Source organism: Lepisma saccharinum, chromosome 7 (assembly GCF_977018435.1).
Source record: "Lepisma saccharinum chromosome 7, izLepSacc3.1, whole genome shotgun sequence".
NCBI lineage: Eukaryota > Metazoa > Arthropoda > Insecta > Zygentoma > Lepismatidae > Lepisma > Lepisma saccharinum.
Genome location: NC_139235.1, coordinates 63,757,929 through 63,777,317, shown reverse-complemented (window position 1 = coordinate 63,777,317; position 19,389 = coordinate 63,757,929). Strand labels below are relative to the sequence as shown.

General features: G+C 42.8%; 1 protein-coding gene across 3 annotated transcripts in view; it reads left to right on the top strand.

Annotated features, from left to right (window-relative positions):
* The window catches only part of wge (BAH domain and coiled-coil containing protein winged eye), a 184,012-nt gene that overhangs the window by 99,731 nt on the left and 64,892 nt on the right, over positions 1-19,389 (top strand). For all 3 annotated transcript variants that reach the window (XM_083125352.1, XM_083125353.1, XM_083125351.1), the window contains exons 4-5: positions 5,763-6,254; positions 8,615-9,526. In XM_083125352.1, the coding sequence (XP_082981478.1) occupies positions 5,763-6,254; positions 8,615-9,526 (1,404 nt within the window). The remainder of the gene's footprint in view (positions 1-5,762; positions 6,255-8,614; positions 9,527-19,389) is intronic.

The window sequence follows — 19,389 nt, the reverse complement described above, 5'->3', positions numbered from 1 at the left end:
CACCTATGGGGGTGTGTGTATGTTACGCCCTCCCTTGCCCGGGAAAACAAATGCTACCACTACCTAGATAGAGGCGGCAAAATCTCCCTCGGACAAGCGAAATAGCGTTACGGTCCAGGTTAAGTTCGTGTGTAGGAACCGGTGACCAACAGTGCATAGTAATAAGCCATATCGAATAAAAACAAAGACATATGTACTTTCAAATTACCACCTCTTTACCTGTAGCCGGGAAGCGGCTAGCTGCATACCTGAAAATCACGGGTAGCGACATGCATACGAAAATGATATAGCCCAAAATTAACATGAAAATAAAAAGTATATTCTATTCATAACCAACAAAAATGGAATTATTACAGGTCCCCACACTTGCACTCTCACATTCTCTCTCAGATTCAATCCTCATGGGGTCATCGACACAAGAAATTATACATGACGTGTACAGGTTTTATGACGACAAGCCCTAATTATTGCATTCTCAATTAATTTTATCTTACTTTTTGTCTAATCAGGTCATTTGTGATTTTGCTCCAGTGCTACTTAAATCCTAGCCAGCCCTTACTTAAGTTCACCTTTTGTTTTTAAAAAAGAAACTAGTCGGCGCGGTGACAATACATTACTTGACCAGTATAAACAAAGGCGCCTCAACGGCAATTACATTCACGTGGGCGGACGTTTTCCTTTTACAGGACCTCACGTGGTTCCAAACATAACAAGTAACCTCCGTTGAGTGGCGCAAACATATACTCTCTAGCAGGCGGGACTTAAACACTTCGCCGCGACGAGCAATTCATATTACCAGGCAAATACTTTAACAAATAATCACATATGCGACCTGACATAGCTAGCAGCGACACAGCGCTGACACATAAAAATGAACAAACCTCAAGTAGAATATGCAATTAAGCGGGCGGCGCTTTACTCTAATAGTACGCACTTTAAACAAATACAAAGGAGCACAAACAACAATGAATTTAAGATCATAAAAAAATATCACAAGGAATAAGAAAAATTGACCTGAGACGAATAGATTACAAATGACAAGCGCGACGGGAGTTTGGTATAAAGTTCGAGTTGAATGGGCGTTTTCAAAATGTCGACGAATTTCAAGGGCGTTCTCTAAATCAATCGGGCCGTCACGTGTTAAGGTTCACACAGATGAATACTTTACCATCTCTCAGCTTCCGGGGTGCATCCTGGCGTCTTTATGGGCGATTGAAAACGCATAGTATCCACGCGAAAGGTTTCCTTGGTCACGACGGTGAAGATGCGAAAAGGGTTCAAACACCTAGTTCCCCGGCTCCTCTTCCTCTCGGGATCGGTGGATCTCCGTGGTATGGCGTGGTTCGGACGTCGCATCTGAGCGGTCGTTGTAGGCGTCGTCGGCGTCGTCGGGGCGTCAACATCTCTCTCTACATCTCTCTGTCGCGGCTGGTAGGCGTCGTCGGCGTCGTCGGGGCGTCAACATCTCTCTCTACGTCTCTATGTCGCGGCTGGTAGGCGTCGTCGGCGTGGCTCGTCGTCCCTCTCTCTCCGTGGCTGGTAGGCATCGTCGGCGTGGCTCATCTTTCTCTCTCTCTCTCTCCGTGGCGGGTAGGCATCATCGGCGTGGCTCATCTTTCTCTCTCTCTCTCTCTCCGTGGCGGGTAGGCATCATCGGCGTAGTCTCGTCTGACATCGGGCGAATCGACGTAACGCCCTCATCTCTCTTCTTCCTCTAGCCCGCCATAGTTTCCGGTGTTCCTCGTTTCTCAAAAAATATAAATGGCGTAAGGTAATCACGGAAACACTGTTTCGCTTCAACTTCCCCCAGCGGTTGAGGTAGGCGCACTCGTGTAGACTTACTGCCTATCACACACACTGGTGTTCGCACAACACAACAAAGTCCACTGTACACGAAAGGTAGCACGAAGGTGCTCTCGTTCCAAGAATCGCGGCAAAACTGTATATGGAGAGGTAGCACGGAGCTGCTCTCGCTACAAGGATCGCGGTAAGACTGTGTATCGAAAAACCATGTCCTTCGTTTTATTTGGATTTTGAAAAAGGACGCTAGGCGCACGTTGGAGTGACGCTTCCGGAGAGGTTATTCCACCACGCTCTATTGTCTCCAAACTAGGACGGACCGTGTCCGAAGTTTACTTGTGCGGATTAAGCTTCCGCCTGGCTGTCGCCCATAGCTCAATTGCAATCGCTGTCCACAAACTGATCAATTAGAACCGATTTGATCTGGCGTCCGTAATTGTCGCTTGATCGTGACGAAACTCCACACATCCGTCCTTGCACACATGCCGCTGCGCTGGTATAAGTTTCACATGAATCTGACCGTTGGAAACCGAGATATTTAAATGTTTGTCATTACGGTCGAATTTCCTAAGCTTTAGACGCATAGCGTGACCCTTCAGGTGCTCACCCTTAACACACGCCAACGTCTCGTTCCTCCCGTCGGCTTGGCAAAAATCAAATATGTAATCTTACAAATTAAAACACTCAACACTTTGAATCAACACGTCTTTTTACCGCTACATACATGAATACTAATGATAATAATAATAATGACGGTAAATCTGACTGTCACAGGTGGTTGCTGGGGATCATAACCTCCCCCCTTTGGCGTAGTATTCCTAACGAAAAGAACGTCAAAGGCAGTAAAAGATGGCAAAATAGGGACTAACTGCTAAAAAAAAGTATACCCAACCCCCTCCTGGGCACGCAAGTGTCTATACTAGTTGGATATTTCAGTAAAATGTCTTCCCAACTCAGGACGTCCTACTAATTCCCTCGAGGGAGGATGAATTGGCGTCTGAAACAGTTAACATTACACACACCTGTGTAACTGCTAACCTAACCGACAAGCAAAAGATCTGCAGTATACTCAAAATATATTGGAGGCAGGGTTGTTAAAGGTCCAGGAATTTTAAATAAATTTAATTCCGGTCCAGGAGAGATAATCAGTAAGCGTAAATGGGTTCTGGACCGTAAAGAACCTTTTTATGTATAAAGTATTTCAATTCGATCCAGGAACCTTTTTTCAAGATGAATTAAATACGGTCCAGGAATCTATTTACCGGGTCAATTTAAATCCGGTCCAAGAACCTATTTTCCGGATCAATTTAAATACGGTCCAGGAATCTCTTTTTTCAATGAAACAATATGCACCTTGGACCGAATTTAAATTGTGCGAGAAAAAAGGTTCCGGTCCTGCAGCGGAACCCAATAGAACCCATTAAAATGTATGGGTTCCTGGATATTTAACAACCCTGATTAGAGAAAAGAGGAAGCTCCCCGTAAAGGACAGTACTTTTTTTTTCTTCAAATGGATATATATGTACGCAGTATTCCAGGGTAACGTGCAGTAACTATAGGAACCTCTCAAACACCGGTCCTTACCTCTCCCCTCCTCAGGCAGCTGTTCCTGAGTTGGAAACATTGCACGTGAAAATATCAGTTCCTGAATTGGGACGTCCTTAGTTGAGACATCGCCGCCAAACTCTGGCTAAACGGCCATAATTAGCATTAAAGTTAATTTGTCTGCCCGGAGTGGTCAACGAATCCAGGGTCCCCAGTTTCGAACTCTGACTATACTCCGCCCCAGCTAACTGTTGAGCAGGCGAACGAAAGCAAGTCTCTGCGCAAGTAGTGACGCGAGACGGCTCTACCAATGAACACGTCAGAGGAACGGAATTGCGTGGAGTGGGGGAAAGCGACTGCAGTTACCAGCCTTCACATCAGCGTCTACCGATTCTCTCTGGCCAATAGATTTCCCTCGCTTCTCTGACGCTATGCTCGGCCTTGCTCCACAGTTAGCTGGGACAAGGTATAGGCATGAGTGGTCCTACTCCTACCATCCATGCCATCCGTTCAGTACCAATCCCTCGCGATTGATCCAAAAGATAAGATAGAAATCGAAAATAACCGACATAAAATAGGTTAGTTTTGTTTGTACTCCTAGTTGACAATATATAACCTATGTGCATCTCTGACAGGGAGTTCGTTGAGTGGTCGAGTCAAAGTCTCTTCATTCGGGTTCGAGTCCTATACTGGTCATAGAAGTTCTCTTACGATTTTCCCTTCATTTGTTTCGTCCCGAGTTTTTGTTTAAAGTCCACAGTATGCACAGATAGGTTAATTAGAAGTGAACCTACAGTGTGAGCCTTCATCGGATATTCCTGGCAAGGATGTATTTAGTATTAATTAATTTGAATATTTTATTTAATACTATTTTAATTAATTTAATATAATTGTAATTATTTTGGTTTAAACATTATTATTATATTATATTATTATTTTGAGACACTTGGTTCGGACCCCCTACGAAACATATTTCTAGATACGTGCCTGATCCCTGGGTACAAGGCACGACATTACCACTACGCAATCCGGGAGGCTCTGAGTTTCGTCCTGTTCGGGCCGCGTTAGCCTAACGAGGCCAACGACATAAATTCAAAAAATGGTTTCTTTCTGTGAACCAACAACGTTTTGTTCAGGCTTTTGTATTAATCATAGTCGCTTGGTTGAACTTTTGTCTTAACCAATGCGTTTGATTGGACGTGTTAATCAAGAGCGTTTAATGAACTTTTGTCTTAACCAATGCTTTTGATTGGACGTGTTAATCAAAAGCTTTTAATTGAACTTTTGTCTTAACCAATGCGTTTAATTGGACGTGTTACTCAAAAGCGTTTAATTGAACTTTTGTCTTAACCAATGCGTTTGATTGGACGCGTTAATGAAAAGCGTTTAATTGAACTTTTGTCTTAACCAATGCGTTTGATTGGACGTGTTAATCAAAAGCGTTTAATTGAACTTTTGTCTTAACCAATGCGTTTGATTGGACGTGTTAATCAAGAGCATTTAATGAACTTTTGTCTTAAGCAATGCTTTTGATTGGACGTGTTAATCAAAAGCTTTTAATTGAACTTTTGTCTTAACCAATGCGTTTAATTGGACGTGTTAATCAAAAGCGTTTAATTGAACTTTTGTCTTAACCAATGCGTTTGATTAAACGCGTTAATGAAAAGCGTTTAATTGAACTTTTGTCTTAACCAATGCGTTTGATTGGACGTGTTAATCAAAAGCGTTTAATTGAACTTTTGTCTTAACCAATGCGTTAGATTGGACGTGTTAATCAAGAGCGTTTAATTAAACTTTTGTGTTAACCAAAAGAGTTTCCTTGAGGTTCTGTATTTATTCCAAAGAGTTTGTTGGAAATTCTGAACTAAATAAAAGTAGTTCGTGCTTATGTTTTTACCAAAAACGTTTGTGTGACTCTTTGAATTAAACAAAAACAATTGTTTGAGTTTTTTTGTATCACAAAGGAAGAGTCTTTGTAGCTTTTCCTAAATTTGGTCATTTTGACTAAATAAACGATTCGATAAATAAACCTGACTGATGTTGTCATTATTACTAAAGTAATTTGGATCAAGTGAACAATCATTAGTTTGTCACATCTTGCAACAAGTGTTTGATCCCTATGATTGATTTAATTGATTTGGTGTTTTAAGTCCACTTTATGCACAGGAAGGCTAATCGGGACTGGACCTACAGTTTAACCGAACCACTAGTGCCTCCACCGGGAATCGAACCCGGGACCCCTTTATTATAAGGCGACGAGGTTGTTTGAAATATTTTTTTCTGTTTACAAATACACTTGAATCTTGTTCTATTGTCACCTTTGCGATTTTAATGTAATGTTTATTTGGGAAAGTCTCGGCATTTGTTTTTCTTTTCAAATTTTTATTGCTAACATGGTATTTTCTCTTTGTTTACAGATTCATTGTTTTCCACGGGATACACGTTCAGCGGCACGGTACCATCTCACTACAATTCTGCTCCAGGAACGATTTTGGGTCCGGGACTCGAACCGGGAACCCTGGACCGCGGGATCAGCCAGCTGGAGATCATGGCGAAAGGATTCAGCGTGATCCGGGACGCCGAGAAGAAGGCGGAGGCCAAGGCCCCCGTCAAGGTCGAGCCTCCCGAGAAACGCCCGAGGGGGGAGGGGAAGGAGAAGCCCCCCTGCGCCCAGAAGGAGCGAGAGTGCCTTGCGAACGGTCGCCAGGAGGACCTGTGGGGCGGCCACCACGACGCCGAGCGACGGAGGGGCGGCAAGAAGCGTTGGGAGGGTGGTGACCACCACCACCACCACCATCCGGAGGTCGCCGTCAAGGTCGAGGGGCGGTCGAGCTGCGCCTGCAGGACGACCACGGTCCCCACGACCACCACCACCACGACGCTGGTGCCGTCTGCGGTCATGTCCACCAGTAAGTATCCATCTTGCCACAAACTGTTGGCACAATATTACCTTTGCAAGTTTCAAAATCCACATTTTCTTCCAAATGTTTTCCTTGCTTTAAAGAAATCGCATAGACGAGAAGGTCTAAATATGGGCGAAGGTTTAAATATGGGTTTTGGATTTATCAGCGCTCCCGGCTTCTGCAGCCTGCAGAGGCTATGGGAACTGGTTATCTGTCAAGGGCAAAGGTTGCGGCGCCAATTTACAAGAGAAAGTGGTGGTTAGTTTCGGCCTTGGATGCTGTTATAGAATTGCAACCTCCGAAAACTTTTTTCCAGGTATGTTATAACTCAGCGTTTTCTGAATTCTCATCTGCTTTGTATAGGTTATGATATTAGCGGTACATAAAACAAATGTGGGCTTTTATAATGCCATGATTTGTTTGTGAAATATGTACCACAGAGAGCGAAAATAAATTGAAGAAGAAAAATAGCGCGATGGTCTAAATATGGGCTATGACATGAGGTCTAATGCTGAGATCACATTTTCAACGAATAGTAGGATGTTTTTCTTAATTTCGATTTTTCCCATTCCGCGTGATTTTCAAAATAATAGATTATTCATAAATATGAATTTTATAATGTTTTAGCGATAAATGACTGTTTTTTAAAATTTTAATTCTTTTTGTGATATTGCCACTAGTAGCCCATATTTAGACCACAATTTTGAAATACATCATTTTACCATATTTTGGAAATTGCTTTTTTTTAAAAAAATGTAGACCTTCTATAATTTAGCATGCTATTACATTTAAGTATATATTTCATAGATATGCATTTTAAAGGCAGGTACTTGATATATTAAAATTTTGGCGTTCAATTCAATATGGCGGACCTCAGGTTGGTACACACAACTATGGTTCCCTCTGGGTCTAACCTGTTTCTATCATGACCAATTGTACTCTGTATAACTCCTTTACATTTTTCAGGGGGCTGTTAAGGGACTTTTGACTCACCCTGTATATATGATTGATTTATTTTACTTCACATTTTTGCCACTTCCGGCTAATCGCGAAGATAAGGATGAATGGTGTTAAGATAAAAATTATGATGGGACTAGTAATATTGAGTGTGATATCTTCAAATATCCCTGAAAATGTGGTACTTTTCATCAAATTTCCCTGCAAGAAGAGAAACTACCCTTCGTGTGACACCACCGATAAGTGCATCATGTCATCACGTTGCAATAGTAGCTGAAATCTAGTCCTGGATCTAACAGCGTCGAGAGGTCAACTCACAATCCCCTGATCGAAGGCTCCGTGTCCGAGTCCCGGTATAGGCACGGATGTGTGATTGATTTTTTTGTTTTCTTTTATCTCGTTTCTGTCACTTTTAACCTATTCGCGAACGCGAGGTGGGTAAATTGTGACAAGGCGAAGTGGATGAAGGGACAATCACAAAAATGTATTGGCAAAACACAACACATGACCTACAGAGGATTGTACTGGCTGCGAGTCCAGCCGCCCGAACTTCGTTACTTTGCAACCCAGGGTTGAAGAGAGGTCTCTACACCGGAAATCGAACCAAATACCATCCATCATCAGAGTATAAGTTGAAAGTAGTGGCGCGCCCATGAATTTCTCAAGAGACGGTCACATTACTTCTCTTATTTTGTCAGCAATTTTTAAACTTTATCCCACTTTCTTTCGTTCGATTTCAAAAAATGAATCGCTTGGGGAATAAAGAATTAAATTGTGATTCTGAATGATTGATTTGGTTTATTTTACTTCGAATTTCTGAATTTTTTGCCTAATCGCGAAGATGAGGATGAGTGATGATGATATGGTTAAATTGATGAAGGGACACGCACAAAGAACAACCATGCCCAGGCCGGGATTCGAACCCAGGGCCTCTGGCGTCGTAGCACACTGTGCTAACCACTCCGCCACGAAGGTCGGCAAATTGGGTTTCTCATAAATCTCCTTGAGCATGTCACTGGCTTAAAAAAATATGAGAGCAACAATGCGCAATACCAGTGGCGCCAACTTCGATATGACCACGAATAATATGGAACACTGACGTATCAAATTGGAGAACTAACAAATTATTGTGAACAGTAATTAAGTTGGGATAATTCTTTAGTGTATAATTATAAAACCATTTGATTTGTTAAACGGAAACTGTATTTCTAAAATATAATAACGAGGTAAATTATTGGGTGCGCTCGAGCCGCACAGACCCATCCAAGTTGGCGCCACTGACAATATGCACATTTTTTTTTAGTAATTTCCTTCTAAATATAATTATAAAAATACTGTTTTTTCTGTAGACAGTATTGAGTAACGTTGGAGAAACTGCTTGTTTATGTTTTTTTCCTTCTTCTTTTCAGGCTCTTCGTATTATACGTCGTCCCAACACCAGAACGGCGCTTACATTCCTCAGGCGCACCACCACCAGCCTTCGTCCGAAAGACGCGGCGCCCCGACGCAGTGCACGACGTCCCACAAGACGTCAGCATCGATGAGCGCCGTCCGGTCCCCGTTGCCTAGCAACATCCATTGCGACGGCGGCGGCGACATCTACCGCGTGAGCGTGAAGGAGGAGGATGCGAAGGTGCTGCCACGAGGCGGCGGAAGCTGCCACCAGAGGAGCGGTGCTTTGGACGACGGTAAGCTGGGCGGTGGCTGCAGCCGGACCGTGCCGCTCGCTCAGTGCTCCCTCAAGAACAAGGATGACGTGTTCGGACATGGCGGGAAGGGCAAGGAGGCGTCGAAAACGTGTTCGGCCGCCGAGACAAAGTTCGAGCCTCTCCTGGTGACGGTGAAGAAGGAGGCGACGCCGTGCCAGGTGTCCGAGGTGTCGACCAGCGTGACTCCGCAGTCGCCCGGCCAGTTCTTCTCGCTCCAGAGCCACGTCGCGTCGTCGCCGAAGATCTCGTCCCCGGACGGTGCCGTCCCGCTGTCCGTCTGGGTGCCGCCGTCGTCGCCGTACGCCGCCACCAACCCCATCACGGCCCTCGGACAGCTCCCGATGCTGAGCATGTCCCCGAACAGCGCGTGCAGCCCCACCGTGGCGAAGCTCGCCTCGCCCCTGGCCGCGTCGACCACCTCGTCGTCGGCGGTCATCCAGGCGGCGTGCGTCAAGGTGGAGGCGCCGAGCTTCCCGCCGAACGCGTGCGGCCAAACGGTGCACGCGTCGTCGCCCTTGTCGTCAAAAGATGTCGCCACCGGACGACCGTCGAAGGCGAAGAAGGAAGCGGCCTTGGTGTACGATGGTACGCAGCAGCACCCTGTCACCACAGGTAGGTGCTAGTTTCCAAATTACTGCTTACTAAACTTTGGACCTTTCTCTAAAATTGCTTTTGCAGGACACTGTCTTCCCTACTAGAAAGTTTGAAAAAAAATATGTGTAGGAATAAAGTCCGAATCACACGGAACAGGATTTCCAGCAGAAATGTCCTAGTTGGCGCTGGACTGGCTACCTGGCTAGAAATAATAGTTACCAGGGTGGCTGCAAGACTTGTTTTGTCGACTAGACCGTATTCTAATTGCAACTGTCTTTCACTGCTAGATTCTGGAACAGCCAATCAGACTGGTCATGTGAAAATCTGCGAGTTTGGCAAGGAAATAAAAATCTGTTGTTACCCAGTGTTGATTGATTGTTTTTGTTCACTGCCCGATGAAAGAAAAGGAGAGAAACACGATGTGCATTCGTGTTCATTAATATTGAGGAATTTATCCTAAGCGATAAGATTTGTACATGACAAATGTGATTAGCCGATAATGAAAATCCCTATTATTGCCAGTGTATACATACCCGAATTCATTAAAAAGCTTCTTATACCTTGATTTGCATATTTTCTTTCGAGCCAATTTCTGGCCCATACTTTTAATTTTTAATAACAGTAGTAGTTTCAAGGTTCTTCAAATCGCTCGTTCATCTTTTTACCTTGTCTGTTCTGCGCAATGCCTTGTGGGAACAAAAGTATACCGACAAGTACGGCAACGAGTAGTATCATATGAGGCGATAAGTAGCAGGTGAGGCAAGCACTACACAACTAGTCCAACTCCAACTGGAAACTCCAGGAGTATTCTATCCTCGTATGATTGAAGCATAACATTCATGTGGATAACTGTTTTTTCCTAAAATCTATTCAGATCTAAGGGTGCACTGAGATGACAGCAGTGTTGCCACGTGCAGCAAAAGTTCTCTTCTGCGGTACACCCCAAAAAGCACTTTAGGAAGTTAAAACGCACACACAGCAAGATAGCTGACATTTGGATCAACCCACTTCCTAACGTTTTCCTAGGCCTTTCGAACCTCTTTTCCTTTCCAACGCGGCCAAATAACACGTATCAACAACCAGCAGTCTGTTATTTTGTTATTTTACTGAACCGGGTGTCGAGCCCGTGACCCCTTGATTACAAGGCAACGACGGATCTTCGTTCTAAATAAAGACGTAGAAGGTATTAATAAATGATTCCCTATGCGAGCCGCACATTCTTTCATATCTCTCGAACAGAAGAGCCTGTCCGTAAGAATGTGCAACACGTGCTTTATCAAAGATCCAGTCAACTAGACGACCAATACACACGAAATTTTTCTTCAATATCCTTCTAAGACACATAAACGGAATCTATTCACGCTGTGTCCGAAAGGTACAAAGTAGATACTTGAAGTATGGTCTTGACGGAAGTGACAAGAACAGAAGCACACAAGTACGCAGCTCGCAGCACAGATGGTTGGTGACTAGCTCACGTGATATCCACACTCGTTGTTCATTTGTTTAAAATCGCCGAGATAGCAACACGGGTTAAATATACGTTATGGGTCAGCAAGTTGTTGGTTAAAGTGCTTCTAATGTGTGGAAATGTATGTGAAAGAACATTTGAAAATGATATGTGATATCTATGGTGAAAAACAAGTGTTTAAAACGCGAGGAAAACAACGTGTCCTCAGTTTTAACTACTGATCGTATTTGGCGCTGAAGTCGAAATGCAATTCGAAAGACTTTCACTTCCAGTCCACGACTTCAAGACCGCGCTGCAAGAGCATACTCGGAGGATGCTCGCTTGAAGTATGGTCGGTCTTGCATCTTTCGGACACGGCCTGAGACAGATTCTTCGAAAGTAACATCAGACATGTTTGTTATAAGGTGTCTTCTGACAATTGGTATGGATGCTTGTGAGTGTCCATTCATCATATCATCACTCATCACCATCTTCGCAAAATAGCCAAAAGTGGCACAAAAGAGGAAGTTAAATCAATCAATCTCAGAATTGGTAATACCCTTTTGGACGTTTCTCATTCCTATTTCTCATCTCACATATTCACCCAATCCTTTCAGTGATTTCAGTGATATGCAGTGTATTTGTAATTAAACTTAAAAAATGGGCAGAATGTTTTGTGTGACGATCACGTACAATCACCGGCAATAAAAATGGCGACACGTAGACCCTGAAATACTGGCTTCTCTGCAATATAAAAGTTAAGTAACACACATAACACCTTGCAGGGAAGCGAGCATTTCATGATCTAGGTGTCCCATTTTTATTGCCGCTGACTGTACTTCAAATTTAATCTTGTTCACAAAAGGATAAGACGGTGTCAAAACAAGCAATATTCGAAGAAAAATGTTCGATAGAATATATTTTGTAGGTTAAGGGCATGCGAGACAGTCTCCGCTTGGCTTTTCCCTCGGAGTCAGTGTTGCCAACTTAGCTCTCTTAGAGCCAGATCTGCGCCGTGTTGACGTGAAATTGGCATTATATTGTTATCAGGGAATCCTTTATTTTCGATTTCGTACGACCATGAGATGAGCGATGCCGCCGGATCTAGATGGTGAAAACTAAGAATAAATTGTCATTACTCTAGGAAGCACTTCGTAAATCTAGCTCATTGAAAGTCAGTTTTAACTCCATTTAAGGTGAAATTTAGCTCTTATGCGCACCAGGTTTGGCAACACTGCCATGAGGCAAGGAGAAATGCATTGGGCATATGCGAGTATTATTTGATTTGTTATCTTGGGAATATGAAACTTCCGAGGGAATAGAAAATGATATCAACGGGAAGAGGGCAGTTTGAAGAAGTGATTGTCAAGCGGAAAAGTCGAAACACCCATTTGATTAGCCGTAACGTGATGTTAAAGTTGATTCCCCATAAGGAATACATGGCATTTCGAGAATTCTTATTCTTCATATTTTTCAAATATCGTGTCCAGCTTAATAATCAACATAAAAAAACGCGTCCACTTCCAACATGGAGAGAAATGCATACTCTTGATACGCCCAGTTTTTTTTTAGTAGCATTGCCCATTCGGGCGATATTGAAATAAATGCACAATTGGTGCGTAACTGTATCTGCTCCCCACGAATCTGCGATTTCACTGTTGCCACTGCCACGTGGTGCAGTCACTTAGTCATTCATTAGAAGTTCCTGTTCAGTTGTAGTTTTCATCCTAGTGTGACTAGTTAGCCAACTTTTTCACGCCGTGTTCCTGTCTCCGTAAATTGGACGTGTCCGAAACTCGCGATAGTTATTCACTTTCAGTTCTTCAAGTAAAATGAGGCAGGTGGTCGAAAATGGACCAAAATCTATATAATTCTCCACGTCGTCATCTTAACTACGAAAAGTTGAATTGCACTCAATTTTCTTTCTCCCCCTATTTGTTTCCATCTACACTGTAAACTGTGGCACATGAAACGACGTGATATACGAGGGAGAGTCAATTGCTTTGATGTTCCCGTAGTAAGATTTCTGCACTTAGCATTGCACAAGTTTGCTGCGTCTAGATTTTCAAGTTTGAGTTATTGCCTGCATACCTCAGGAAGAACAATCTTTGGGATGCATGTGCTGTCACTTATGAGCTACTTTGAAGGTCTTTCCACTCCTCTGCCAGTGAACTGAGGCAATTGTCGAACTTCCCCCTCCATATTTAAACTTGCCGTCGTTTCAAGCATGCAAAGAAGTATTGATTTTTCATTTGACGGAGAAATTCTGTTAGTTTTAGGCTTCCAAAGGCAAGAAACCACTGCTCTTTTGGTGCAATTGTGTGGAGGGGGCGTCATATTTAAAATGACAAAAATGCCATTTTGAAGTTCTCTTGATCAGTGTTGTAGCCTTGAGGTCGTTCTCTAAATAACATTTGACACCCCAAGTAATTTAGAGCCGCGTCCTTTACGTAGTTTGTTTGACTTCTCCCCGTAAATGTTAAACCAACAGCATGTAGAACATTAAAGACCTGCATAAGAACGAAAAGCAATTGAGACTTTATGGTAGAGTACAAAATGTTAAAGGCACGTCAGTAGCTATTTGCAGCAACATACGAATATGCAGTATTATTTTTGTGTTCATTTGCATTATATTTAATTCTAAACGCATTATATTATATACAACTGGGTTCGGTAACCATTTTTGTTCAAGATTTAGTGAATACATATTTATTTTCCAAACACGAAGAAAGAGCATTGTTCGCAGTGTCCATCGTCCCTAAATTCTTTCAACAGGTTTCTTCTTGTAGCAGTGATTTAAAGTTTTCAGAGTTGCTGCGGTCATGACCTGTAGCCAGGATTGTAGTCGTGGATATACGGCGATATACACCGTATACCCTCTGGTAAATCTTACTCGTTAGCGTATACATTCTGCTATAATGCGTATACATGTACTTTCTATTTTCCTTTCGTTTAATTTTATTTATGTAATTTTGCCATTACTTCAGTGAGCTTATTACGGTTCAATAGGTACTTCTCGTTTGACGTGATCGGAAACATAATGACCCACCAGTTGATCAGTTTAAGCCTCAGGAATATATGAAGATATGGCTGCAAAACTACATTGCTCCAAATGACGCTTATTTTATAGTTTGTGCAAAAGTTCTGGTGACAAGATTGCTTTATCAAAAGATGCACTTTGGAGTGTTTTCGAGTACACTGGCGGAAGGAACTCCAGAAGTCTTTATTTTTCAATGTAAGTTCAAAAAAATTTTCCCCCAAGTTCTTTTTTAAATGTTACTATTATTAGTAGTATTATGGAAGATTTTAACAATATGTAGGGTGGCCATACGTTCCGTTTTGACCGGGACAGTCCCTTTTCAGAGGCGTGTCCCGGTCGTCTCGTCCGTATTTGTCCCGTTTTATGAAAGTCTAGGAGTTATCTTGAAAACCAAGTCTAAATTTGAGACATTTCATGCTAAAATAGAAGCATTGTTTTGCATGTGTTCCGTTATTTGTAGAGCAGTGATTAAGCGTGGAGTTTCTCTACGGAGTTGCAAAAATAACTACTTTTTGACAAACTCAAAAGAAAAATCTTAAGAGTTATGTGTTTGATATGTGGCGTAAGGGTTTTAGGAGAGATTTATTAACGGTGAAGAATGAAGCTGCTCTCAAGAAGGCCAGGTCTTCTGTTAAATACTTCTTGTATTACTCAACTTCAGCATAGGACTAACATCAAAGATTGATCAGAAAGGACGAGAAACACTATGTAAATTATACCGAGATATTTAATTTATTGTTTATGATGTACCAAAACAATGCGTTAATAATAACAATACTCTTATAATTAAGTCTAACCTATTTTTCAGGAAAACGGGGTTAAACTGATCTCCTCGAGATGTCCCGTTTTTGGGTCAAAATATTATGGTCACCCTAACAGTATGCAAACTGACAATTCGCAAAATCAATACTAACAACAAAATAAAATACAAGAACATGCTGTACCGTAGCTCAGTGGCTCCCAAAATTTTTAGTTTCACGGCGCCCTTAGTGTTTCAAGATTTTTTCCGCGGCGCCCAAGTCAGAATGTAGGGCCATCTAACATTTGCAACGCTCAGTTATAAACATATATTTTAAATTCAGAAACATTTTGTATGTAAAAAGTGCTAAATATGGACATATTTGTAACATTGATTGAATATATTGAAACATTTCGCAGCGCCCCTGTAAGCCAGCCACGGCGCTCCAGTATTCTACCATCAATGGCATATGTATATATGTATATATATATAACTTAAATTATTTTATCCATAAATTTAATGGAAACATAATCCTAAGTTAATGCAAACATGGTCTCCACTCAACGTTTCACAAAATTAGCGTATACCCTCTGAAAGTTTTGGGACTACACTGCCTGTGGCCGTGGTAGGACACTGCACAGCTATCAGCCACACGCGATATGAACGTGCCTATGTTAATACGAGGGTCACTATTTATATTTTGAGCCTTGGCAACACTGATTGAAGTTAGCCGCGATTTGACGTTTGCACGGAATCGTCTGGCATTATTGACCATAACGTACTTCAAATGTTTTGTCAATAGCTTGATTTGTGTTGTTTATGTTGCCTTGGAGATTGCGTGACAACAATAAAATGGAATTAACTCGTGAACATTTTCGTGCGATGATTTTTTACGATTTTCGACGTGGAGTATGAAGACAAGAGTGCATCGATCAACTTACTTCCACATTTGGCGATGAAGCCCCATCCTTTGCCACTGTGAAACGCTGGTATAACGAATTTAATCGTGGCCGCCATTCGCTCACCGACGAGATTCGCGAAGGTCGTCCAAAATCAGTTATTGTTCAAGAAAACATTGATGCTGTGCAAAACCTAATACTGCAAGATCGTCATGTGACATACTGTGAGATTGAGGCAACCATAGGCATTAGTTCCACCAGCATATATAAAATATTACATGATCATTTAACTGTGAGAAAGGTATGTTCTCGTTGAATCCCACACAATTTGACAAAAACTGAAAAAGACGGTCGCGTCAATTGGTGCAAACAAATGCTCAATAAATACAATCGTGGTGCTTCAAAAGACGTATATAAGATTGTAACAGGTGACGAATCATGGATATATGCATATGAGCCGGAACGTAAACAGCAGTCGACTGTATGGGTGTTTCAAGATGAACCCAATCCAACAAAGTTGTTCGTGCTCGAAGCACATCGAAACAAATGGTCGCCTGTTTTTCGAGAAAACTGGTCATGTGACAACTGTGCCTTTAGAGGATCGTAGAAGGGTCAACTCTGAATGGTACACAACAATTTGTGTACATTTGTCACACATCTCGTCTAACAACCGACTTTATGAACAGTCAAAAAATCGAATTGATGGGTCATCCGCCGTACAGTCCTGATTTGGCACCCAATGACTTCTTCTTGTTCCCGAATGTCAAGAATAAATTGCGTGAACAACGATTTTCGTCGGCGGAAGACGCCGTTGATGCGTTCAAAAACCAAGAAGATTGGAAAAACTCCTTTGACAAATGGTTCGAACGAATGCAAAAGTGTATTGACCATAAAGGAGAATACTTCGAAAAACAATAAAGCAGTTTTCAATGCCAAATTCCTGTTTTTTCATTGTTAGGCTCAAAATATAAATAGTGACCCTCGTAGCATTCCGAGAAAGAAAAAATGCTCCAATCCCTGTAACTATACGCATCCAAATAACCACATCAATTCAGACTGAAGCACGTTCCTTATCCTGAACTGCATGGCTTTCTGCTTCCCACACAGTGCGTATTTGTTGACTGTGTGTTATCAACGCATCCACCTAATTTGACCCAGATAAGTGCCCTGTTTTCTTCCCTCTACTGATGCGCATGAGCAGTGTCAGGGTCGGGTACACAGAAAACTGTTGATTGCGTATTGGCGATAAGATTTCTGGAAATTATTGACGTAATCCTACATGTGATGCTCTTGTGTGTGTTTTATGTTGATGGGTCTATTTGTTGTGTGATCATGTCCAAGTGCCCAGGAACTTTACTTGTTCAAAATTGTGGTATAACCTTTGGCGAAACTGCCCTTGAGGGCCTGCCGGCGTCACTCCCACATGCCTCAACAGAGATGTGGCTATCATCCAACCAGTTACGGGTGACGTGTGGTCAGCACGACAAACCCCCAGTGATTGTGGGTTTCCTTGACCTGTTACGTTACTAATTCGTAGCTCCTTAATTTCCTCACGAAGGGGCGTGGACACCGGTCCCATACACAGTCCGAAATCTCAGGACGAAAGTTGCTATGCTCCCCCCTCCCCCCCCCCAGGAGACTCGAACCAGCCCGCGTCCCGTAGCTGTAGCTCAAAGCCTGACGGCCACGGTGCAGGATACTAAATTGATTATACTTATGTCCAAGTTGGGGTAGTGCCCATATCGAAGGCCACCGACGCTTTCATTTTACCTCCCTCATACACCATTTCAAAGTTGGTTAGTACGCCTAGCTGACGGTGAAAGTACCGTCAATTGCATTATGTATGTTAGGTTTTAAAGTCAACTTTATGCACAGATAGGCTAATCCAGACTGGGCCTACAATTACAAATTGATTGCAAGGTGATGATATTACTACTTCTCAACAGTTGCAGAGATCTGTTATACATGTAAAGCTCTCCCCTGTGCATGAAGTGAGACGATGTGATGGGCACCACGGTTTACTTTCCGTCGTCGCCGTCTCCAAAAAGAGCTGATTTTTGTATCAGTCAGAAATCGAATGTTTATCGCAATAGTCACTGTTACTGATTCATATTATTAAAAAGGTTTCCTTTCATTGATGAATACAGCAGTTCAGCGATAATCACTCGTTGAGGCTATAATTAAAGGCAGAAGTGATTTGGTGGCCGCGGTGGCTCAGTCGGTAACGCGTCTGACTACCATGCTGAAGGTCCCGGGTTCGATCCCCGGCCGGTTCAAATCCGGGAACTTTTCTAACGTTGGAAGCGGCCCCGGCGCCCTTCCCAGCGTCAAATAACATGGGTACCTGTGGAAACCTGGGGGGTAAAGGCGGTCAGGGGCGTGGTGCTGATCACATCACCCTCAATCACGACCGGATCAAGAAAGTGTGGGGCGTTACCCCCACACCCCCTATACGCCTTCATGGCGTTGTGCTAAGCACAGGGGAACACTTTACTTTTTAAGTGATTTGGTTTGTTTTCATTCGATTTTCTGCCACTTTTAGCTAATCACGAATATGAGAATGAATGATAATAAGATGAAATGGATGAAGGGACAGATATAAATATACAGGGACGACACAACACGAGCACCACAGACAGAGGATTTTACTGCCTGTGAGTCCAGACGCCAGAGCGTCGTTAGTCTTCAAAATGCAGTCCAGTGGGTACTACGTCGACGGACATTTGGGTTTCTTCAGAAAGGGTCACCTCTCACAACCCAAAAGTGACTTGGGAGTTCAGAGTAAAACGGTTTGAATTCATGCTTGCGGAGAGGCAACCCGACACACACAACGACTTGTCAGGTTGCATACTGTGCTAAGATGCAGGTGGGTATTTATTGTGGCCTACGGCTGAAAGGAACGTGGTGTAGAGAACAAACGCAACGGAATATACGGGAACGTACTTTGTCCAGGTATCCTCTCCAAGTTACTTTTATGCAGCGTGATGGATGTCTGATTCAATTGAAAAGTTCGTTTTGTCCCGCTTCTTTTGCGTCCGAACTCTTGTCCGTGACTGTACCCAGCGGTCAACCAATGACAAACGCCAAGAGGAAATTCTCAGAATGGGGCGTGAGTCGTCACGGAAAGATATTCTTAAACACATCGTGATGTATCGCCGACGCGGTGTACCGAGAGATGACGCCATAAGGAGTGACTTATAGCCAGGGCTCGGACGTTTAGGAAAAGTCATCTCTTTACTTTCCGGGTCCTTGAAGATTATGCTAAACGTAACAGCAGGCCATGTCTCTTCAGTTAGAACGATAATACGTACACTTTTTTAAAATTTTTAAGTACTTTCTCGGTTTGGGGAATGTGCCTTCTTGAGCCTTCTTGCAGATTTTTATTTTTCTGTCTGCATTGTGCCCCTTCAAGATCTTTTCTTTATTTTAGTCTCATTTCATTCTCCCAAATTTCTACAACATACAAGAAATCTAGTGCTTCGGTTCAAATGGAGAGACCGGGGGGGGGGGGGGGGAGAAATATATATGCACAACTGCCATTCGAACAACCACGTGTACAGAGAATACACACTTCACCATGACAAACATTCAACAGATAAATACTAGACGAGACAAGACTAGAGCTACAAATATCCTAGTGGATCAGTAAAAGATGACTTTGCATAAACTTCCGAGCCAGTTTCCAAATCCGATCCCTCCAGACAGATGACGTCATTTCGATTCAAGTGTTCTCCTTCGCGTTTTCTGAACTTGAAA